Here is a 25,581-nt window from a genome sequence, read left to right as displayed (position 1 = left end):
AATGGAACAGTGGAAGTGAAATATATGAGTTTTGCCTTATTATATCAATGAATACAATGACACAAAGCAGGAAGCGTGATTATCAGATCATTTGTCATTTTTAGACCAAGGTTGGAAGATGACTGGTAGTTAAACGCTTTAAAAAGCTACTGTGCTAGAATGAGCCAGCTTCTTTCCCTGAGATTCTAGCCATTTGCTTAGTTATTGAAGGGACTGGATTTGAAGACAATGTCTTTTTTAGAAGTCACTGGAGACTTAGAAGCGGGGTCTGCAGAGAAGGGAGATTGGAGGCCAGGCATAGCCAAGCATACCATAAATTTCTTACACAATTTTTTTAGGCACAGCCTCAAAAGTCAGGTGAGAATTGTAAGTTTTCTTAAAAACATCCTCCAATGCTGGGATTAATGGAGGAAAGGTCTCCACATTTGTGGTTTAATCCTCTATCTGATCATAGACCCAGAGGACCTTAAGGCAGCCAGTGATTGATCCCAACTGAATGCCTCTTTAAATCTAACCAGCATTTAGGAAAAAGATAACCTCTGTTTGGATTCCTGACCAGACTTTGGCAGTTCTGAAACCTCAGACACCAGAACCCTACCACATCAGGATCCAAGGATGAATAAACAGTGGTGATTGCACCAGTATTACTCATATTCCAGGTATGCACCCTTAAAGCAACAGCCTGAACAATGGCACTAGCCATAGCCACCATCTCAGGTGGATAAAATAGTCAAACTATTGCCTAATAACAGTGCAGGTCTTCCATCTCTTCTCTGCATACACTGCACTACTGTAAGAGTCCCCAGAGGGGAATATATCAACAGTGGCATCAGATTCTACAGCCCTAACTTCCCCTGCACCTAAAGAGAGAGTGGTTTAATCATACCTGAAGCAAGCAACAGTACAGCTCCAGAGGATGTGTCTGAACCTTGTGTCATGCACAGCCGTGGTACTAACAACACACCAGGGGACCTGGATATAACAGAAGGTTAATGGTCTGAAAGCCTGATTGGCTAAAAGTCACATCTCCAGAGGATGTGTCTGAACCTTGTGTCATGCACAGCCGTGGTACTAACAACACACCAGGGAATCTGGAGATAACAGAAGGCCAATGGTCTGAAAGCCTGATTGGCTAAAAGCCATAGGTCAAGGTATAGCTTTTGATTTTATGTGCATAAGGGGGCTACATGGTGGGATAGGGGGCACTGTATCTGAGTCCATCAAGTCAAAAGACAAAAAAACTAGCCAGATCAATACCAAATACTGCTGCACAGTCAGCCCAATACAAATAGGCAAAACTCACTATTCTCTCTCTAAACAGCAATCTGAAATCTATCTTGATTGGGCTGCTGTATGAATAAAGTGACAATAGTTTCAGTAACACAGTTCCAAGCACAAAAGTCCTCTACTTTTGTAAAAAAAAGGCTAGTTTTAATCAAAATGACTGGATACAGCCTAGAACAGTAGACAAGAAATAAATCATAAACTGATGAAAAATTCCTGTCAGAAATGTTTAGCATTCAAAATGGGACTAAAATTGTGATTCAAATGAAAAGATAATTTAAGATGCTGTAATATTGTCCAATCACCTCAAATAATCATAACCTCCTAAAAAAACTGTAATATCAGCAAGTTTTTTAGTCAAAACTTCCAAATGAAGCTTTTAATCAGTAGCATATTCCATGCTGTGCTAGTCAATGTAGAAGCAGAAGCATATACAAAGCTTCTAATCAGAAAAAAAAACAGTCAAAGTAACAGAATACACTGTTCAAGCACTGATAGGAAAAGCAGAGCTAGGAAATAAAAACACCAAAGGATTTCTTATCTGAATTCAGCTGCTGAAATATCCAGAGGAAGCAGCAGTCTTCTCAGAGTTCCTTCTCTTACTGTGGCACTAGAAATCTGAAACAGTCCTTTCTGTGGGTTTGAAGGGCATTTCAGGTCCTGTCTGGTGATTCATTTTCACACCCACAGACAGGTAGCTCTGAGCTTTGATACAGTGCCAAACAGAGGGTAACAGGGCACTGCTAACTATATGCCAGTAAGGCAATATGTCTGTTGAACATCTGTGAGATATTTCAAATTTGCTTCGTACAACACCGCTCATTTAAATAATACATTTTCAATTCATATATGTAACTCCAACTCTATGAACACCTTTAAGATGTCATTACATTCTTGGACTGGGCATTTGGTATAATCTGCAAATGTGTAGTCTTCTGCGACATGGCATTTGGTCTGAACAGAGGTGTACATTGAACTATGAGTGCCCTTGTTAAGTGTGTTTTGTGCCCAGGTTGTACTTAACAATAGATCTCGGACCAACTCACTTATTTTGTTAACAAAGTAATGAATGAATTAATGAATGAGTAAATATCTTTAAAGTGAACTTTCTACTCTGCTTTCCATTTATTTCTGTATCAAAGATAGGATAACCATACTTCTCAGCAATGCCTGAAAATATTGGAGAGTCAGACAATTACAGGAAAAAACAGCATCAATTATGTTTCTTAAAAGGACCAATTTATTTTATTACACCATTTCATGTATTTTAAAAAAGTTTATTATTAAAAAAATTAAAATACAATTAATATTCCACATAGACTTTGCAGTCAAAATTATACTTTCATCTGTCACTTTTGTCACATCATTCATTTCACTGGTAATTTGTTTTTCTTGATGTTTTGTTGTTGAGGTGTAACAGTTTGTTCCCCCTAAATTTATTACCACAATGAGTAGAGCAAGGTTCGTAAACATAATTTGTGTATATGTGCTTATCGTAAACAGTGTTGTATTAAATAATAATTTGAACAAAATAGGTGCTGAAGGCTGAGTGAAGACATATTTACAGTTTTTGCAGTCCATGCCTTACAACTATCTAAATACTATGAATAATTTTTAATACAGCTAGAAATATCCATTTTAAAAAATGAGATGGTGTATGAATTTACATTGTATACCAGAGGAAGTTACCACTCAATTCAAAATGAGATTTAGCACCATTATGACAGTTTCATGCTGTAAATTTCTTCACCAAAATGTGATAAGAGTAACTGCTGTTGCCTGTTTTAAGTTGACATAAAAAGCATTGATTATTACAGTGCAAGATTTGCTTCTAAATGAGCACTTGGACCATGGTAGGCCCCCGATCTTTCCAGAGGTATATTTTGGTGTTCTTCTCTGCTTATGTTCCTATTGCTGTAATAGGAGTCAGTTTTGCTGAAAAATTAAAAAAACAAAGAAAATAAATAATTTGAACAAATTCTACTCTTCTATGGTAACATTGCTGTCTTTCTCTTCAAGTTCACTTTCAGTAATAATCAACCAATGTTTCCATCATTTCAAGATAAAACTTTTTATACAACAAGTGATGACTTTACTGAACATTTAAATCCTGGTTTCTTGCAATGCTTAACCAACAGAGCTTTGCAAAGGTAGTTTAAGTAAACAAAGAATACTAACACTAAACGATAAGCTAAGATTTTTTAAAAAGCTGAGGTTTAAGGTATAACACAGTGAAAATTCTAGCTTGGATAGTTTTCTTGCAGTTTATATATATATATATATATATATATATATATATATAAATAATTATATACGTATATATATATATATATATATATATATATATATATATATATAATTATAAACATGTATATATATATAATTATAAACATGTATATCTATCACTGGGTACCTATTACTTCACCGACAAGTCAAAACAGCGACACTCACATGTTCGACTCCACATCATCGACACTTCATAACATTGACGTTTCAGGTAAGCGATCTTCCCCCTCACAAGACCCATGGTAGCACTCGTTTCTCTGTTATAACGCGTACGGTTTACGTCATTATTCAAAATTTACCCTGACAGCGTTGTCCTTACCTTCTTAATAGTGAAACGAGTGCTACCATGGGTCCTGTGAGGGGGAAGATCGCTTACCTGAAACGTCGATGTTATGAAGTGTCGATGATGTGGAGTCGAACATGTGAGTGTCGCTGTTTTGACTTGTCGGTGAAGTAATAGGTACCCATATAATTATATACATGTATACACGTGTTTGTGTGTGTGTGTGTGTGTGTGTATTTACCAATAAAACATCATATGCTGCCTCATACACCTGTAGTGCCTTGAGGCAAACATAGTGACTGATAGCATCATTAGGTCCCATACCATTATCCAAATGGATCTTCTCCTCCCCGCATGACCCATGATAGTACACGTTCCTAGGAATATTTGAGTTCTAGTGTGGAGCCATGTTGTGGGACCATATTAAACCATGAGTTATTGTTTTCATCCAGAAATAGTGCATTTCATGGCAGTGTGTATTGCTGATGGGACTGTTTTTTTTTTCCTTAAGAGTTATTTAAATATTTATTTGGTTTACCAGGTAAGTGAATCAGTTCTAGGACCCTTTTCAACCATGACCCAGGTATCTAAGCACCAGTATTTACAACATGCTACAACATGGTACATTACAGCATGAAAAGTTCAACATGATACATTCCAGGATGAGGGCTACATTGATGTGGGGTTTTATTTCAGATCTTATGCAGAATTATACTGATATAATTGAACTGAGACACAAAATAAAAATATAAAGAGTAACACTGAATTGATACAATTTCAACATGTTTCCCCTGGAAAGAGGTTTTCCACTGACAGCTATTCAATATCGGTCTTTTGCTGCAGTACTTACTACATGAGTTATGTACATGCTGCAGTCAGTATGAGAGGTAACTATAGATTTGGACCAATGTGGAAATCTCCCATAATTTTGCTGTTTAATTTTTAAGGCACTGTGCCTTTATAGACTGGTTTGGGATTATACTTATGTCTCTTAATGGAACAGTACAGAAGCAATGTATATTTATGACTGTTAGTATAACAGTACAGGAGAGTGGTTATAGTTATGACTGTTAATAGAACAGTAAAAGAGAGGTTATATTTATGACTGCTAGTAGAACAGTCCAGGAGGGTGGTTCTATTTAAGACTCTTAGTAGTAGAGTGCGTATTTATAATTTACTTAGACTGTTGCTTTTATGAGAGATGTTTTATATTATTTGTGGAAGGGAAAGCAAGGATGAAGACAAGGACAGGATAAACATTTTTTGTTGGCATTGCATCTTCTATGAAACAAAAGAAAAATGACTTTTCTACCTAGTCAATGGCACAGAGGGATAAAGACCTGACTATGCCCCAGACAGCCAGTGTTCAACTAAGGGCATGGCTTGGGTATGGGAGTGAGTGGCCAATGTCAGCTTTCCAACCAACTGAGGGGGGAGGGGCTGCCTAGGCTGACTGCAATAGCAGTATTAAGACCCTGATGGATTCTGTGCTGCAGAACTGGAAATTCAGAATGAATGGAAGTTCACATGCATCTCCCAAAGGCAGTCATTGGGGTATAGTTTGCTTCTCGGCAATAGTATAAAGCAGCACCAGCATACCCAGTATTCTCAACTACTCTGGGCATGAGTTGGATTGAGTCAGGTGTAGGCTAAGGCACGTCTGGTAGGCCTGGTGGACAAGGGTAAGAGCTGTGCTGAAACAATGTCCTCCTGACTGTGAAGTAGCTGGGATATAAATGAGTACCTCCTAATAAGAGGTCATGGCCCTTTCATGGTAACACTGCTCCTTGCAGGTAACATTTAACAGCTATGTCTGTTGGTGGAGTTTAGGTATCACAGGGACATGTTCTTCAGTAAATGTATAGGGGAAACTGCTCTCTGCAGGTGAGTGAAAAGCTATGTCAAACAGAAGATTTTAAGTATCATAGTTTTTTTTCACAAATAAGAGCATGGAAGAGTTCCACACTGGTCATTGGATGGGTGCAATGGCAGCAGTACTGCAGGCACTATAGCAGACTGTGTTGATGAAGCAAGACTTGAGTCACAGAATGAAGTTATTTTACTAGTTAGTCTCTGTCCCATCCTCTCCTATTGTCATGAACTTCATTTAGTGTCATAAGAGATAAAACTATGAATACAAGTGGCACAAAGGTCTGCCCCTCTAAATTAAGTACTGCTCCCTGCAGTTTGCTGTCATTTTAGGCTGACTGTGATCCTCAGCTGTGCTATGTTGAGCAGCATTAGTGTTTCAGAGGCAGCTAGTGCTGGCAAAAGTTGTACGGTTTAATCAGCATAACTTTCACGATCCCCTGGTGGAATTCTTTGGAAAGGTCACCAAGGTAATAGATGAGGGCAGAATGGTACATACTGCCTACCCTTACCTGATTAACGCATTTGATACAATACTCAACTCAAGTGTTCTAAATAAACTCACAAAATTAAGTATTAACACCTTATGTTATGCACCAGTTAGCCAACTGGTTCTCAGATAGGACCCAGGAAGTGAGAATAGGGGAGACCACCTCTGCAAAGAGTCTGATCACTACTAGAGTCTCTCAGGGACTATACACATACATAGTTTGCTTTGACTATTCCACTGTGGCCCAGGCTGTGGCTGAAAAGTATGAGGTGGAAAAGCTAACTTGACTGATAAATTAAACTGCTGTAAGGTGTAAATAAGTTGCACAGAATGACCTTTGTTGAAATACTTCCTAGAAGGGCATATAGCCCAAGTACAGGCATTTGTTTTCTACACGAATTGTGTATTTGGTATGCTGTTTGTTGGGGGCAAACTTTGCCCTGTGCCTCATAAACCTTTTGATTTTCTAGTATACTACTGAGGATTACAGTCAGTCATTCAATAATGCAATTTTCTGGGCCAGTGGCCCCTTTTCAGGGGAGACCCAAACTGATAATCTTACTGACTGTGTCAGGGCCCTATAAAACTTCCCCTACTCTTTTCAACAAGCATGGTAGGATCTTTTATATCCATGTAAGCTACCATTAACTCAGGCTGATAGGGCTTCTGTTTAACGTCTCATACGAAGGATGGCACACTCATAAGCACAGCCCCACTTATGCTGCACTGCAGTGTCAGTACTGGAAACATCAGAATTCCTTACTTCATAGTGTTCAGAAAATTAACATTGATACAAAACCCGTTGTTCTATTAACTTTTTTATGTGAATTTAATACTCAAACATTGCCATGGTTTTAGGCCCTCCCTCCCATTTTCTGTGGCTCTTGTTCTAAAGTTTTGAGCAAAATAATTTAGAGGTATGCTTGGGGGACTACATTGTTTTTATTACAGCCATGTACATTAGATCCATGGTTATGGGAACACATACAGTGAACTGCAGTAAGAGAGAGTACTGCTGTTGTTAAAATGATTTGGACACAATTTCCATTAGATGTGTATAGTCAATGGTGTTACAGGATGCACTACAGGAAGTAATGGGAGGAGAGAGGGGATTTATATTTGTGCAGGATTTTTTGAACTGAGGCAGCTGATGTTTGCACTTTCTCCATGGCTGTGCAACATCAATTAGCACTTTTAAGTAAACCTGGTGTGACAGTGAAGCTGCCCATTTATTTTTTGATGCAACTAGATTTTCTCATTTTACGTATATGGCTTGATTATTTTATTTCACTGCTGCATGATTTGATGGTCCTGGCTTTTTAATTTCATTATGGATCCCTCTGCTGGCTGCTATTGTTGAAATAAATGGGAGATGGACCTATAGAATGTTGGTGGCCAGTTGATTGGTGCTCAGTAAATCATCACTTACAGGTCCCTCTCCTCCTGTAATGGCAGTCAGATTAGGCAACGCATGAGATGTGAATGTGTTTTTATCACTTTCTCTTCTACATGTTTGTGTGGTCTGTTGTATAAAGTTCAGAGATATGGGGACTAGCTCTTTGTCAGGAGTGGGTGTTTCTGCTTTGAGTAACAACTTCATAAGGTTTTAGATGTTTTGGGTTTGAATAATCAGGTGCAAATTAACTGAGATCATAGTAAACCCAATGCTTGGCAGAATTAGATTTTTTTGCTTTTCTTGAGGTTGGATGCCATTTCTAATACCCTCCCTGTACCACTTCTAGTTTTCATTTTTTTAATTATTTTAATCTGACTTTAGATGGAGAGCTGCTGGCCATGACGTGACTTAACACTAAAACACGATTTCATTTGACATCCTTACTGAGATACAGACTAATTTTATCTTAGAGCCAAGTGGACTTCCCCCTCACAGTCAATTTTGGGTAGATTTGCAACCATACATATTATTTGCAGTAGCTGAACACATTAATTATTTTATTTTATGATCTATATTTACTTAGCACATAGTAATAATATAATTTCACATACCAGAAATACAAGTCTTCTCACACTGTTCCTGTGTTTCAAAACGATTATGATTACCATTGCATCCACCATACCAAAATTGTGTACAGCTTTTGGTCTGTGTATCATAGAACCATCTTAGTTCATATTCCCGACAAGTTCCTTCCTCTCTTGGTAGTTGGCACACACTTGTAACTTTTCCTTAAATAAGCACACATGAAAAAGATAAAATCCATAAGCAGCAGTAAAGCTATTCTTGCCATACAGAATCGTTTGTCTGGCAGACTGTCTCAAGAAACAACCATATGTTCTAGCCTAATATCACATAACATTACCTTTACAGTTCCCAGATGTAAAGGCAATCTGCTTCTATGTTATGAAATCACAATCCTAGTCTTGCTATAGTGACAGGGTGCATTTAAAGGCATTAACCATCCAGTTTCTCAGGCTGTATTCTCCTTAGTCATTCTGTATCATTTTCAGAAAACAATCATTTTCACATCTGAGAATAACAAACAACATTAACACATTCTGTTTTTCAGAGGTTCAGCACAGAGATTATTTAAATTGTCAATATCTTGCCATTCAGTGCTAAACTTGCAAATTCAACTCAGAAATACTTTACCTTATTAAATTTTTTTGTCAGAGAATAATAGGAGGCCAGCATGACATACCAAAGTACATCTGAGAGAAGAAACTACATGTAGTCGCTGTTTGAAGAGCACACAGATTCATTGATGATGCCAATACCTACATGTAGGCATGTAACAACCCTGATACACAGCATGAGCTCCTGCAACCTCGGGTTGTTAAATTACGTGAGGGGTTGTGGAAGTCACAAGTACTTGGATTCATGCAGACATGTATATACACACATGCAGAAACACACACGCACGTGCACACACACACACACACACACACACACACACACACACACACACACACGTGCACACACACACACACACACACACACACACACACACACACACACACACACACACACAGAATAAAGGATAAATGGCTGACGCCCCAAACAATGTCAAACTGGCCAGCTGCTGTTAATGTATTAGCAAGTGTAACTACTTTTAATTTTTAAACTTCAGTGACACGTATACATACAAAAAGATTTTACTTATGCTGCCATTTTATGAGATACTAAAAAGGAACAGTCCAGTCATGCTCCAAAATGCAATAAGAGACCATCTATGTTACAGTACAATGTTTATGTCACATTATTGTTTAAGTGATCAGTTATTGTTTTGATTTTATTATATTAACTGTGTTTTAAGGGTAGTGTGGTAGTGCACTAGTTAGCACTGTCTCACAGTAATTGGTTCACTCCTTCAGTCCTTGGAAAGAAATTCCTTCTGTACAAAGTCTGTCTTCACTGTCTCTACATAAGTCTTCCCCCACATTCTAATAGCATAGGTGAAAAGGTGAACTTCTAAACTGACTAGGTATTCAAGGGGTATTTGTGTGCGAGTATAAGGGTGCATCCTGAGATGACTAACATTCCATCTGTGACTGGCTCTCTGCATTAGGCCTGCTTAATGCTAGGATAAGCACAGGCCGTTCTCAGCCCATAACCCCTGGATAGGATGAGGTGGATACTGGAAAATAAATGAGCTACACTGTCCTACTCTTTCTTAATGGTCTAATTATCTAAGGCTAACTCCTGATGATTTTCAGGAAATAAGATATAATTTGGATGTGGCACCTATTAGAAATATGTTAGTGTTAAAAGAACACACATGCATATTATGTTTTCCATAAAGTTGATGGAGAAGTTGTTGAAAATATACTATAATACATGAAACAGATATAGGATTTACTTCTTCTTTTGGCTTTTCCCGGTTAAGGGTCACCACAGTGGATCATTTCTCTGCTCATGATTGACAGTGGAGTTTTACAGTGTTGAGTTGCCAGCCCGGTGCCCAACCTTCCACAGAAGGCACACACATGCACACACTCACACCTAGGGCCAATTTGGAGTGTCCAATCCACCTACTGCATGTCTTTGGGATGTGGGAGGAAACTGGAGAACCCGGAGGAAACCCACGCGACCACAGGGAGGACATGCAGACTCCAAACAGAAGGCACCCCAGCCGAGAATCGAACCGGAGAACCTCTTGCTGTGAGGTGGCAATGCTAACCGCTGCACCACCGTGGCCATCCTAGATATAGGATTTACTAAATGCTCCAAACCACAGCAATAAGCTCAGTATGGCTAAATCTCCAGCAGCAGTTATACAGCCAAAGGCTGAAGGTATCAAATAAAGGGTCTTTCTAATTGTTCTGCAAAACCTAAGGCAAATAATGGAGAGGTCCCCCTGAGTGTGATGTCATCACTTGTTAGATCAGATCACAAAGCACTCTCAATTGAAATAAATATAAAACTAGAATCCCCACCTAACCCCAAAACCTTTAAGAACTTTTCTAAGGCAAATTACCTCCTATTAAGTGGCAGCATAGCTAGTTTCCAAGTTCCACCAGACCCAGAAAACACAGAAGCCTATGCAGAGGTGTACACAAAAGCATTATATGACCATATAAACAACTGCATAGAAACAGCAGTACCAGACTGAAATAAGCCTAGAATAAACCACAAAAAGAAACCACCCTAGTTGACCCCTTGTATAAATAGGTTGCACAACAAAACAAAGAAAATCCTGTCTAGGAGTAAGACAAAATGTGCACAACAGAGCAAAGACTCCCTCATTGGTCTAAACAATTAAATCAGGACTAGTCAAGTCTTCAAAAACAAATTTTGAGGCAAAGTAGTCTCCACAGCTAAGGATGACCATAAGGCATTTTTTCAGTTATGTCCGCAGTCTTAAGGGCAACACCCAACAATGTGTGGAAACAGTTGTAGACGGCTTCTCCTATACTCAGCCTGAAGATATAGCAAATCTACTAGCCAATAAATTCAGCTCAAATTTCACCTCCTCATCACCTCTGGTTACCTCAAGAAATACCCTCCACCATTCCTCTACCAATTATCACTGCCCTCTCTAAAGCTAAAAATATGTCTTCAATTGGTACTGACAATATCCCGGGATGCCTCTTAAATAGCTTGAAATAGGACCTATCAGGCCCACTAGGATCTCTATTTAACTACAGCTTCCAGAGTGCCTTTATCCCTGTGGAGTGGAGGACAGCAACAGTCATTCCTCTGCATAAAGGGGGACCATCAACAGACTCGGGAAATTACAGACCTATAAGTTTGACTAGTCTTATAAGTAAGGCTATAGAAAGAATAATCATGGACCTGATAAATAATTTAAGAGACCTAGAAACACTAGACCCTACCCAGTTTGGCTTTGTCTTGTCCAGGTTATGCCTGCTTAATCTGGTGGACTTCTTTGAGAAAGTCGCTAGGGATGAGGATGAGGGTCAAACAGGACGTGCTGCTTACCTTGACCTGGCTAATGCATTTTACACAATTCCCCACTCAGGTATTATAGATAAACTCACAACTGGGCATGAATCCCTACAGCACCAGATGGATAGCCAAATGGCTCACACACAGGGCATATTTTGTTAGAGTGGGTGAATCCAGATCCATCAAGAGGCCACTTGCTAGTGGTATGCCACATGGCTCAGTGCTAGGACCACTCCTGCCTGGAATATATTTCTCTGAAATCAAGACTAAAGTACAAGGCTTTAGGCTGACTAAGTTTGCTGACACTTGCAAGTTGGGGGCAATCACTGCATCCTCCAATGATGTAGATATCCTTCAGACGGGTCTGACTCTGGCAAATGATTGGTGACAGAGCCATGGCCTAAAATGAAATGCAAAAAAAAATGCTTAATCATATCCTCTGGGAAGTTAAATACCCCCACAAATTACAGCATTTATAGCACACCACTATGAGTGGGCTCAGAGATCTATTAGTGACAGTTTCTTTCTTTTCTTTTGTTGAGGAGGAGGGAGGGACCCACCCTTACTTCCTGTGTTCTACTGGTGAGCCAGTCTGAAATCTAATGAGTTACATAGAGATTAACATTTAGTTGGGAGAGTTTATCTATGATGTCTGAGTGTGGGATGGTGTTGAAAACCTTTGCAAGGTCCATATAGGCAATGTGAACTGATCCACCCTCAACCATTGTCTCAGTGACTTTTTTGAAGAATTCTGCCAGGTTAAGCATGAAAGACCTGTCCTTGATGTATGGGTGTATAATTACCCAGATCTGATGTAGCCCCACCTTTGTGAAAAGGAATGACTGTTGTTGTCCTCCATTCATCTAGCACAAAGCCTATTTTTAGGCTAATGTTGAATAAACAAAAGTTATGTACTCACCATAATGATGCATCAAAGTTGTCTATTTCTGACCAGTCAGTTGAGGAATGGACGATTCCACTGTATTCTGGAATATCCTTCCTTGAGGACCACCATGGGTTTTTTAAGCTGGGGACTCGGCAACATTGTTTAAGGAATGGATGAAAAATACAACATCAGATACAAAAGTTATGTACTCACCATAACAATGCATATATGTTGTCTGTTTTCATCCTTCCTCAACCTCCCACCTTCTTACCCCCTTCCCTTCCTACCCCCTTCCAACTTGGAAGATTTACTTTGTGTATCCTAGTTCGACATGAGGTGTGTTAAACTGCCTAGCTTTTGATGAGCTCCTGTCGAGCTCCTGTCTTTATCTTCCTTTACTTCCAGTCTAACTGGAATATTATTTGTAATTAGACAGTATTGTTACTGACTACTGTGTTATGGGCAGGATTATAGGATGAATAGAGGACAAACTTGATCTGAGGCAATTCAGGCTAAAGAGTAGGATTATGAGTAAGGGGAGGAGCTTGAGCTATGCAGCCAAAGTCTATAGAAGTGGCTGAAGTCAGATGTGAGGTCAGATCTGAGACCCATCAGTTGAGAAATGGATGAAAAGACAACATCAGTATTTGTAGGGGGTCTGAAAATTCATGTTTCAGGCTAAGCCGTAGGCAGCCTAGTATGTTATCTGGCCCCTGTGAGTTCCTTTTCCTTATAAGGCTTCCAGGACTTCATGCAATACTCTGACTTGTGGCGTTATCTCTGCCTGAAAGATAGATAGCATTACTTTTCTAGACCTGGACTCCCCTGCCTGCCTCCTTTTATATATATTCCCCAGTATGCAATTTACTTTTTACCATCAACTTTTCATTTTACACTCAATGGTTTAGGCTTTCTACAATACCTTCCATAGCTTTCTCCTGCTCTTAAATTTTTAATCTGCTTGCTTCAGTTTCATACTTTTCCCCTGAGTTATCCTGCTCCAGGTGCACTTGAAAGAACTAAAGAGATGTTCTTAACCATGAGCCATACAGACAGTCTTTTTAAGTCCATCTTCAGGCGCAGTCATCTATCTGATACTATCTGCCAAATGTTGGTGACATCAACAAAGTGAATGATACCATGCACCATGTGAGGTCAGAGATTAACAAATTAAACAAAGCTGGGTGCAGGACCAAACTCTTTGCGATACTGCTTGTGATTTTGTTTCCCTTTGAAAGCTTGTTCTCAAGTATCACTCTATGTTTGTGATAATAACCATTTTTACACACATCCCCACTCTTTACCAGCCAGTCCCATCTCTCACATCTTAGAAAAGGCAGTGTAGAACTAGGCCAAAGGCTTTGTTAAAAATCTATGTAGATTGCATCCACAGGACTGTCTATCTTCAAATCCAGGTAGATTGCATCCACAGGACTGTCTTTGTCTTTCTCCTCCTGGCAACCCAGATAAAGAAATTATCAGATTATTACTCCAACTCCAAAAGGCTTTACCTAATTTGATTCCATGTAAACATTATAAGTAACCCAATCTGCTCAAGAAACCTTGATTAAGTCTTAACTTTAGGACAGCATATTTCTGACCAGTGAAATCAGGCTCAGGTACACTAGCCCCTAGTTCTTTGGGTTGTCTCCTGCTCTGCTAGGTAAATGGACAGCCACTACTGTTTGATTCCAATCCACTAGGACCAAACCCTCCTAAAGGAGCTGTTGAAAAATTTCCATCAGTGATTTAATTAAAATCCGAGTAGCTCATTTCAAGATCCAAGCAGGATTTCATTCAGACTCCTGAGTGGCAATGTCCCAGCTTCAGTAGTTATCCCCTCATTTATCCATCCCATCCCACACTTACTCATTTCCTGCACTACAGATTAGGACTCTTACCTTTTTCCTTGGTGAACAGTCATACAGAATATTTATCCAAACTATTACCTGGTCCTTAGCCTCCTTATATGTCTGCCATATTAGGCATAGTTACCAACTTTCTCTTTTATTACACAGAACCATTACTACTTTGACACTTTTGGTATTCTACGACTGGAAGAATTATTATGCCCATTATTAATACAGCTAGAAACATGAAGTGACAATGATATTCCCAAGATCATAATGCTACATAAGCAAATACGTGGTCCTTAGAATGTTAATTATTATGATTAAATATTCTGACATATAACTATGGGATTCAGTGATACTGAACTGGAAGACTACAAAACAAAGAAGGACCCCAAAAGTTAACAGAAAAATAAGAATAGTGATATAAGACAAATCCAATCAACTGATTCTACATAGAAGGCAGGAATGGTGTGGTTACTTACATATTTATTTATTTTTGTATCAGAACTTCTAATTTTGTATAAAAATATAGATTAGTCAGCTGTGGATATGTATATATATCCAAAAATGAAATGTGGTCAGCAGCCAGCGTATAGGTAGTAATCCATATATGTCCTATTAACAAAATTCAATGATACAGAACACTGCAACTGCTAACCTGGATTTAATACTTATTCTCTCTTTTGTCTTCCCTGCATTCTGCCACTGTATATTTATCATATACAACATAATTTTATATACCCTGTATTCGAATAAATTATTTTGACAGTTTTGAGAGCCTTAATTGTAATCAAATCTCTTAACTGCTGTTATGTTCCATTTAAGCTGGATATATAGTAAATGCTGAAATACTCCAGCTGTACATAGAGATTTGACTTCTTAGCAACTTCTATTTTTTTTTTCTATTTCTCTTAATATAATACCACACATTTGTTATGATTACTTATTTTTTCCAGTTTGTGCAACTAACTTCTGAGTCATCAATGAAATGGGCCTTTGGACCTAACCACTTGCGTGGTTAATAACTGATGAAATAAATATATAAGTAATGTTACAACATCATTAAGAAGCAAACTATCATTGGAGCTTTCTAGAAAAGCAACTAATACCTCCTGAAGTGCAAGGGAATAGAAGACATAATGTTATGAGTTAATAAAATGGCAAGGAAGACAGTGGGATGAGGAAAACTCAGATGCCAGAAAGTACATGGAAAAACAAATGAATAAACTCGGGTAGCAGGCATTTGCAGGGTCATGATGTAGAAGTTTATAGAAAAAAAATCACGTATTTATTTGTCTGGCTTTGTCTTCTTGAGTGATATGTTTCTTATACACAATCACGCATTGCTTAGGCATACTCAGTTAATGTATGATGCACATTTACCTGATGTAAGTTTGTCTTCCAGATTTGGTGCCTCTAATCCTCCTTCTGATGCTGTAGGAAGAAAACAGCATAAGCAGAATGCCTTCTAAACTCGGAAAGATTATCAGTTACAATAAATGTGGCTTAAAAAGAATTGATATCCCTATGTTGTACTTACATGGCTTCAAACATTTGCTAATGCACTCAGCCTCTGTAGCAAATCTATTACTGTTACCACCGCACCCACCATACCAGAATTGTGTGCAGATCTTGTTTTTGTTGTCAAAGAACCATTTAACCTGATAGTCTGTGCACAGTGTTCCAATGTGAAAGTCCAGCAAGCAAGGATCTGTCAAATCAGTTCAAAATGTGCAAGCATTAGGAAAATATCACCGATGGTTTCATAATCACTGAAGTAAAATACTTGCAAAAAATCCCAGCACCCAGTACAATACACGCAGTGTTAAATTACTTAAAGTTTTCACCAAACTACCTGTAAGGTAATTATCCTTATTTGGGTTGCAATGGTCAAAAAGTCTTGACTTTTTATTGGTACAAAAAGTAGCAATACATATATTTTGTATTTTCAGAAGTTAGTTAATAGTTACTGTATATGACTAACAAAAATGTTATTTCTGACTGCATGCATATTACATTCCAAATCTGTTCAGAAGTTCATAGTTTTGGAAGATAATACACAGGACAGTGTCCTGCTATCAACTGTTAGGCCAGCAGTTTTTAATTTTAGTGATGATATTTTTATGGCTACATTAATATAGTTATGAGTGTTATAACATCATTAAACATTTATTTGTTAAAGTACAACATGTATGATATTTTCCTTGTTAGTTTTGCAGCATGAGAAGACAGACTAGTTTGCAGCAGAGTATGAGATTATGGAAGCAGACAGCTTTGCATGATCATATTTCAGCACTTGTTTTAAAACTTCCAAGACTTTTGTTTGCTTTGACATTTCATTTACAGCTTATTACATACATCTCAGGTAACCAATTAAAACAGGAAGAGATAAGGATTTCTTCTGTCAGAAAAGAATAAACTTTCCTCAGATAAAACTACAATTTCTTCTTTCCAAAAAACAGCTGAGTGGATAAAGGCTGGTCCAACAAAACAGAACTAAGAGAAAGAAAAGAAGTGACCAGCCAACATAGTCAAAGCTAATAATAAAACATTTAATACAATAATCCAACAAGATAAAATAGGTAGGTGCTTTTGCATATAAAACGCTTCATCAAACCATCATGAACAAATAAAAAAGGGCAGAGAGGTGCCCTTCTCAGTGCTGTTGTATCTTATGACAAAGTTGCTGTGCACACCTTGCCATTACAAGAGGTACCCAATTCATGGAACGGCAAGGAGTGGGGAGCCTGAGGATATTCACAGGTAAAGCAAAGAGCTGCTAAGAATGGAATAGAGTAGTAGCAGATTGGGAGAGCATGAGACAAGGTATTCTTTTTTGCTAAGAAACTAATTTTCACTTTATTTAATACATTTTTGTTGAACATTTAAGTCTAGTTGAACAAAAGCTCTTTTACAATGGAAACCCAATGTTAAAATGTGCTTGCTAAAAGTGAGAATAACTTTTGGTCTGGTAGATTAATGCAGAGTAGTAAGGCTGTGTGCTGCTAATGATCTTTACTGTTAGTTGTGAGTCTGATTCTGGCTGCCTTCCATTTGCCCATTTGTGACTTATCAAAATGATTTAATCAGCGTGTACTCTCAGGCTGACCATGAAAAGAGATTGTTTTATTTCAAATGTTAAGGAAGGTCTAGAGTGATGTGCAATATTGTATACGCAGGTAGTTTAGTACTTTTTATTAAACAAACACATGGCTGAATAATTGCTTTATGTTTATAGTGGTAACATATGTTTGTTGTATATGCAACATTTTCCAGTACACCATTTGACTTCTTCCTTATACTTTGCAATGAAGGCTAAGACAGGGGTATGATCCTATTTCAGCAAGTCTAATTAGTAGGAGGAATTGGCTGATGAGGTGGAATGCTTTGGGGGGATCCAGAAGAACAGCCCTCTCTGCTCTATTTTCATCCTGCACAGAACTGTGTCAATGTCCTTTTCTGTGTCTGTATCATTGCCCTAACCAGGTTTGAATATATGCTATAAATCTAAGTGCAAATGAATCTGAAGTTCACTTTTCTCTAATATCTTAGCTAGTTGGCTTAGTGCAAAGTGAGATATTTGTTATCATGTCTATTTGTAATTAATGTCTGCCTTTGTGAATACTTGTTAAATAGAGGTAAGAAACTGTCACCTGGAGAGTGTTCTCTTGCAAATTTGATTGGGTCATAAGTATCATGAGATTCAGCTTTGCTATAAAAATAAGGAAATATGTTGCTGACTTATTTTTGTATTGGCCGGCAACCAGATATGGGCAGCAGACAAATTTTCAGCATAAAGAATACCTGCCAACTGTTCCTGATTTCACAGAATGTCCATGAGTCTGTGACTGTCACAATTTTGTTTTTTTCTTCATAAGGTTTGTGGTTTTTTTGCTATATCATTGTGGGTTGTATACTCTAAATATAGGCAGAAATTTGAGTTTCAGACTTCATATCTTTCAGAAAATACATAAGATGTAAAACCTGTTATTTTTGTATCAACGCTTTAAATATATAAGATGAGTATATTTAAAAGGAACCAGATTTGGGCTTTTGTTCCCCCTCCAATATTTTTGTTTTTGTCCCTCATTACTGAGTGAGTGATTTTTTTTTTTTTTAGTTTACACAGACATCTGAAGTGTATAAAGGGAAATCAGCTATAACTGCCAGGGCTCCGTGTAGAGGAAAATGACTAAGTGTGGTCATTTGCTCTTTGTTCAGGTTTTGCAGGATTAATGTGGTTTCTGTAAAGCAACTTGGAATACATTAATGTGTTGCTACTATCTGTTAAGAACAAAGCTGAGGTAAAGTAGTAGCCATATATTTTTTTATCACAATCAGACATCTGAAGTGTACACAGAACTGGCTATAACTGCTGAGGGGAGGGTGGGTGTTGTCTTGGGATGAAAATAACTGACTCTCTTGTCATTTTTTTCAGTTTAAGCAATCACTAATCTATCTTTGAAAGACTAGTGTGAAAGACTAGTGTGCATCTGAATGAAGTAAGATGGAATGTTTTTTTTACTAAGATTGTTGTTGGTATTATTTTATCACACTTGGACATCAGAGGTGTACACAGTCAGTAAAGTGGCTGCAATTAATGGGTACATCTGTGGATATAAATGGCTTAAAGCTGCTGCTGTTTGATCACTATTAATCATCATCCAGTCACTGAGCTGGCATGGCAGAGGTGGTGTCACACAATGCATTGCATTTGCTGAAATTAGTATAAAACTACTATTACTATGAATTATGAGTCCATGTGCTTGTGGGTGGGGGTGGGGGAGTGTTCCAGTGTATTTAAAAGTAAAAAGTTGTCCATAATTTCTTTTACTTTCCATCAAAACATTCACCAATACACATAAAAAATGTTTATCTTTGGTGGTTTGGCAGGAGTACAATGTATGAGAAAGTAAATGATCATTGTTACAGTGGTACAGTGAGCAGCACTGCTACCTCATACAGCATAGCTATAGTTGACTTTTTGGTAGTGGCTTATTCTATGTGGAGTATGCATGCATTCCCTCTTTCTCTCTCCGTCCATTATCCACTTCCTCTGGTTTCCCACAACAGTCCGACGGTATAGTATGTGGGTAAATTGGCATACACCAATTTGCCCACAGGTAATCATGCAACACCTATGTATGCTTGTGCATCTTGTGATAGGCCTTGATATAGACCTGCTTGTCAGGTGCATTATCATTATACTGGTATGTGAATCTGTGTGTTTGGGGGGGGTGGTTGTGAAAAATATCATCAATTTTTACCTGTGGGCATACAATATTTCCAGGTTTATATAGAACTCTTCCAGATGGCTGCTAATACAAAAAGAACAGTTGACAAACCATTATCTTTCCAATATAAGGTAAAAAATATGTCACAATATAGCCAAACCCGCAGACCATTTGAGGGCCTATTGGCCCCCAAACCCAGAGCTGTATAAGTTGATTTTGATACAGGCTTAATTGTGTCCTCTCTCCTGAACCTCACTTAGGCTAAATAAGCCCTGGTTAGGGATGGGGGGGGGTTGAGGATGGTGTGGTTATTACTTCTTTAATTACCCCTCAACAATCAGACATCAGAGTTGTACATAGCTGCTTGCAATAGCTTCTGTGGGACTGTGGACAGTAAGATCATTATTTCTTTAACTTTCCTCACAAACATCAAATGTGTGCACAAAAGTCAAAATAGCTTGTCTAAGGACAGTGTATTGTTTTGGAGCAACAAGCTGGAATTATATTATATTATTATTATTTTTTGTTCACTTTCCTCACAATCAGACATAGATGAATATGTAGGTTGCTACTGTTTGGGGATAGGAGTAAAGAGACATCTACATCTGACAACAGGATGAAATATGTTACTGTGCTGTAATTGTTCCTTCAGTTTTGCCTGACTCTGAGATTAGAGTGGTACATGTAAGTTGACATCTGAGTTGTACACATGAGATGGCTGTCCTTTGGGGGTAGGGTTGAGGAGACATGTTCTATATATATGTTTGACAACAGCCACTTTAAATATATGACTAGTAATGTGTGCCTTCATCCCAGTCTAGTACCAGAGGGTTACACAGAAACTGACTATATTTTTAGAGTGGATGGCCTGGGAGGCAGACACTATTCCCAGATATGATTTATGCATCCTTATTTATCTTCTCAGCTTATTGTTAACTGCTATTTTGTCAGACACACTTCATTTTTTTCTTCAAAAGAAAAAAAAGACAAATTTTCTTCCATAATCATGGGGTTTTGTTCATGCCATCAATAAATCAAAAACGGAAACTAATTTAGTGAAGAAAAAAGATGAAGAGAATGAACATGGTCTAAACTGAACAGCTTCTGGTACAATCAAAAGCTTAAGCAGTAAAGAGTAATGAAGTTAGCAAGTGAGATGTGCTGGGCATACCAAAATTTCCAATAAGAAAATAGAAATAACAGAAGATTGTAAAATATTAAAATAATGAAAGTTGTCTTGAAAATATGTTGAAAAGTTTACATTTTTGCCCAGTTCTGAATATAACATTCCACTGCTACTCCAATATTCATAATTTGTGTCTGTTTTATTCTGTTCTTTCATTCTAATGCAGTGATACTATAATTTCTCTATGAAAACGAAGGTAGATTTTCCTTTGTTATAACTACTTCTGATACCCATAACATATTAAGGGTTACTGATCTAAAATCTGATCCAGATTTACCAATTGTTCCCCGTAGACTGTAATTTACTGTACTGTGTGTCATACTGAAGCTACTGTGTATATGCATATATGCTCAAACACCTGTTTCGATGAGATTTTTGTAACATTCACAAATTAGGTGAACCTCTTCTTGTTCTGATTTTATATATTTATCCATACCGTTGTATTATATACAGTGTTTTAACTAGCAAAAACTTAACAAATTCGTGACAAGTCCAATTCATATGTAAAGCATATTTTCAAAGTTAAAATGAGAAGTACTGGTGAGCATGGGAATAAAATTAAATTAAATAAAAATGCCACAGTAGATGGCATTTAAACCATTTCCAGGTGCAAAAACTGAAGTTGTTTTTGACAGAACTGTACAGATAATGAATGAAGGCCATTTAAGAAGGAATTAAACTGGAATGCAAGTTAAATTAAGTGATTTTTGCACAAATTATATGGGCTGTGGCTCCCCCATGACCTTAAATAGGACAAAACAGGTATTAAGGAATTAATGAATGAATAAATGAATGAATATTTCAGACAAAAAATTTGAAGCTGATAACTGGGAAAGCACAAGAATTTTGCTTAACACATGAATGCCAAATGGTAATGATATACTGAAGTACTTCATGCAGAACGACTTTTGCATAGTCAATTTATTTAACTTGCCCAGTGATATCTTGAAGATATAAGCGATTTGGCATGATAAAAAAGTTAATTATCAGTGTGATTTTTTGCAGAAAGGCAAAGTTTCAAGAGTGATTACAGAAAAAATATGTTTTACAGAATAGTTGGCATAAAATAAGGATACAGAAAAGTTATTGCCATAGCAGCAACCAGTGCATAATACTTTTGTATACCACAAAGTAAAATTTAAGTGGACCACACCTTTGAAGAAAGAAATACCAGAACAAAATGACAATGAATGTGGGTAAACCTGATAATGAAGGTACAGTGGAAAGATGGTGATCTGACATTAACAGTGAAATTTTATTGTATAATAATTATCAATGAAATGAAATAAAACTTTCATTGCTGTTCAGTATGACTGCTACCTTTTGATGAGATTTTGAGAACTCAGTAAGTTTGTCTTAAAAAAATTACAGGATGTTATGGAAAGTCTGCAAAAATTATATGAAATTAAAGCCAATGGTTAGTGGAAAATGACTGAGATTCCATAACATTTTGTAAAGCAGTACCACTGTATCTAATGTTATGGGACAGATTTGAGTTTAAAAGTTAGCCTAATCCTAGTACAGTATACCACACTTACAGTCACTAATAAGTCAAGGCCATAAAGTGCAAGGCATAAGGATGAAGGTCTGGTGAGTTTAACACTTCCAAATGAGCTTTATATCGTAGGTTTTTCAGCACAGCATGAAAGAAAAAAGACAGCTCTTACTACGTGCAAGAGAAATTTTGTTTGATTTCGGCACTGAACACCTGATGACATATTATCTTCTACCCATATGAGATCAGCACATATAAAGAAGGACAGTCCTAGTTTGGTCCCATAATGAACGCTTGTCTAAAAGGATGCTTAAACAGACTAAGTAGATGGAAAGCTAAAAAAGTCAGAATTAACTAGCTGCACAGAAAGTGAGTCAAAAATGGCCATGCATAAATACTGGTGAAAAAAAATTTAAAATATGATCATTTAAGTAAACATTTTGCTGATATCATTCCTTGAGCATGTACTTAAATATTTGATTTGTACTGCAATGCATTAAAGGAACTTCAGTCTGGTAAATGTAACAGTATCAACAATTAGTGCATATCCGTCTCTCATTCTAACATTTTACTTAATGGAAGTACCGCTAACCTTTATCCGAGTTTGTTGATAATGCTGCATCAGCAGCAAATCCTTCAAGAACTGTTGAGTTTGGATGTGTCTTCACCGGTGGTGAACTCTCTACAAAGAAATAGGAGAATGAATCAACTGAGCATGAAAACTCTGATAAGCAGCTACACTACATTGTTGCCAGGAAAATATAGTAAAAACCATTTTTGCAAAGATTGGCACCACAGAGTTTCTAGCAATTAAGAAAACATTCCTATATTTAATTCATGAATCATCATTCTGCCTAATTTAGCACAGTATGTTCCAGAAAAGACCATGTTGTAGAAACAGCCTAAACAAAACAAGTTATGATTTATTCATCCTTTACTAATGATGGACACCTATACAGTTACACTAAAAAAGAAATGCAATGTCAGTGGACAGGATTTATTCTAGATGTTTAGCTCTGTGCCACTGGAATAAACCATACAGGAAGATGTATGCCAAGTTATATATCATTGTAACTTGTCAGGTAACTGAAATAAGTTTAAAGTTATTATAGAACAAGAACATTTTATCTATAGTTGGATCAGTTGCTCTTACTAATAAAATGTACCTTTTGCAAAGCTGTTACAACATAGTTCTCTTTCACTATTAATTTTAAATAAGCAATTAGTTTCCTATAGTAAAGAATCTGCTTTGTGAGTTTCATAGGGTCATAGGATAGCACAGCACTGCATTTAGTCATGTGTCTTCTCTTCATTTACAAGGGTCATACAATGTTGTCTATCATTCCATAGATAATCCAGAACTGGTATATCCATTTATAGCGAGGTGTGTATCTATTCAAGCATTTGTTGTTTACAGAATCTGGTTCAGTGCATGGAATTTAGTAGCACCAAAAACACACAGTACATCAGTCACAGTGCCTACATATCAAAATAGGAGGTATTACAAAATAGCTTCAGATGACAGATTCATCCATGAGGTTTGTCTTTGTTAATAGCTGAATGGATCAGACATCTCTGAAACCATATGAAATTCCATATTAAAACAAACAAAAATTATATACTAAGGTCCAGGAAAAACACCAACATAACTCAAAGCTCTTCTGGACATCAGTAAAAACTCATCTCCAGCCTGGTTAAACAACCCCACCAACACTACATCAACACCGTCAACTAATAATAATAATAATAATAATAACAATAATAACAATAATAATACTATTAAGAACAACATTGCCTCCCAGTACAACCACTTCATCCAAACAGTTTTATCTCTTGCCAAAGAGTTAATCCTCTCCAAAACTATACTTTCTTGGTTCAATAACTACCTTGGCAGCAGATAACAGGCCATAAAATGGCAACATACCTTCTCTGCTTTTCTTCTAGTTCCTGTAAGTGTTTCCCAAGGCTCAATTCTTATAACCTTTCTATTTAATATATTTATAAAAAATCTCCACGCAGCTACTAAATAAGCAACAGTAATGCAACAAGCCAATGAATCCACCCTACTCTGCACTGTAACAAGTCTTACAAAACTTCATACAATTAACTAGGAATCCTTTTCCTCTGTTGAATTCTTGTCTAACTGAAGTAAGCATGCTCTTAACCTCTAAGGAAAGCAAATTAATATTATTCATACTAAACAATTCTCTGCCCTTACTCTTTCAATATTACATCAGCCAATAAAACTACCATATTGAAGGTAACCCACACAAAACTACTAGGTGTAACTACAGACAAAAATCTAAAATTTGATCAACGCATACAGTAAGTCATCAAAAAAAACCCACACGAAATGGGACTTTTTTACCATTCAAACCCATACCTAAATGATGAAACAAGGAGAACCAATGCCCAGTCCTACCTCCTTCCCACAGTTTCCTATCAGCATCAACCTTATTTACAAACTTGTAAACCACACAGCAAAGTTAGATGCTCACCAGGATAATATGGGACCTTCAAGACACTACCATGTCTATAAGACATCTGGCTTATAGACACCTTAAGCACACACCACAAGTCGCATATACAATTGTAATATCTCAAGTCCATTTCTCAAAAAAAAAAGTCCTCCTTTTTCCACAGATTTCCCTGAATTACTACTTTTCCTTCTCATCTCTCCTCACTACCTCATTACTTTCTCACAATTTTCTCATATCTCCCCTATTCTATCTCCTTTTCTTCCATGGTGTGTCAATTTTAATCTTGAAAAAACTGAATATCACATTCAAAGATCTTTATACTAATATCATGAATCCTTAGAATGCTACAAATTAGACCATCATTCTATGTTGCTTGTATTCTTAAAGTAATTTTCATTAGAACCCTATGTGTTAGACCATTATTGTATGATGTCTCTATTGTTATTGTAGCACTTCCATAGAATTCTATGTATTATATCATTACTGTATTTATTTTTGTTCTCACGATTTGGAGCTTTTCTCCTTGGGCTTCCACTGACAAGGATGTTTTCTTGCCCATTCGGACTATCCCAGTCAACAAAACAATCAAGCAAGCATTTAAATAAATAAATAAATAAATAATAATCTATACCTTTATTTATCTATCATTTGTTTGTTGACTAGGTAGCTGGATTAGCCCAGATCGACCCTTTTCAGCTGTGACTTGGGTATACAGCAATATATACATAAATGAAGACAGAATATAATGGCACACTTGATATGCTTATGTTTATATCTTATGTTAGTACATTCATATAAGTTATCATACACATTTACTTTGGCAAAAATATGAATAAGTTGCACAAAATGTTATGTTTGTATTTGTTAATG

The 25,581-nt window shown here is 37.1% G+C and overlaps 1 protein-coding gene across 3 annotated transcripts in view; it reads right to left on the bottom strand.

The window, feature by feature from the left end:
* Positions 1-2,549: 2,549 nt before the first annotated feature.
* COL6A3 (collagen type VI alpha 3 chain) overlaps positions 2,550-25,581 on the bottom strand; it is a 739,239-nt gene continuing 716,207 nt past the window's right edge. For 2 of the 3 annotated variants that reach the window (XM_044060522.1, XM_044060525.1), the window contains 5 exons: positions 22,824-22,913; positions 15,857-16,027; positions 15,700-15,750; positions 8,220-8,396; positions 2,550-3,219 (listed from right to left, as the gene is read on the bottom strand). In XM_044060522.1, the coding sequence (XP_043916457.1) occupies positions 3,185-3,219; positions 8,220-8,396; positions 15,700-15,750; positions 15,857-16,027; positions 22,824-22,913 (524 nt within the window). In that variant the 3' untranslated portion in view covers positions 2,550-3,184. The remainder of the gene's footprint in view (positions 3,220-8,219; positions 8,397-15,699; positions 15,751-15,856; positions 16,028-22,823; positions 22,914-25,581) is intronic. The other variant, XM_044060523.1, reaches the window with a different exon arrangement.

Source organism: Protopterus annectens, chromosome 2.part0 (genome assembly GCF_019279795.1).
Source record: "Protopterus annectens isolate FY-2018-M chromosome 2.part0, PAN1.0, whole genome shotgun sequence".
Taxonomy (NCBI): Eukaryota; Metazoa; Chordata; order Ceratodontiformes; family Protopteridae; genus Protopterus; species Protopterus annectens.
This window is presented reverse-complemented; position numbering and strand designations above follow the sequence as displayed.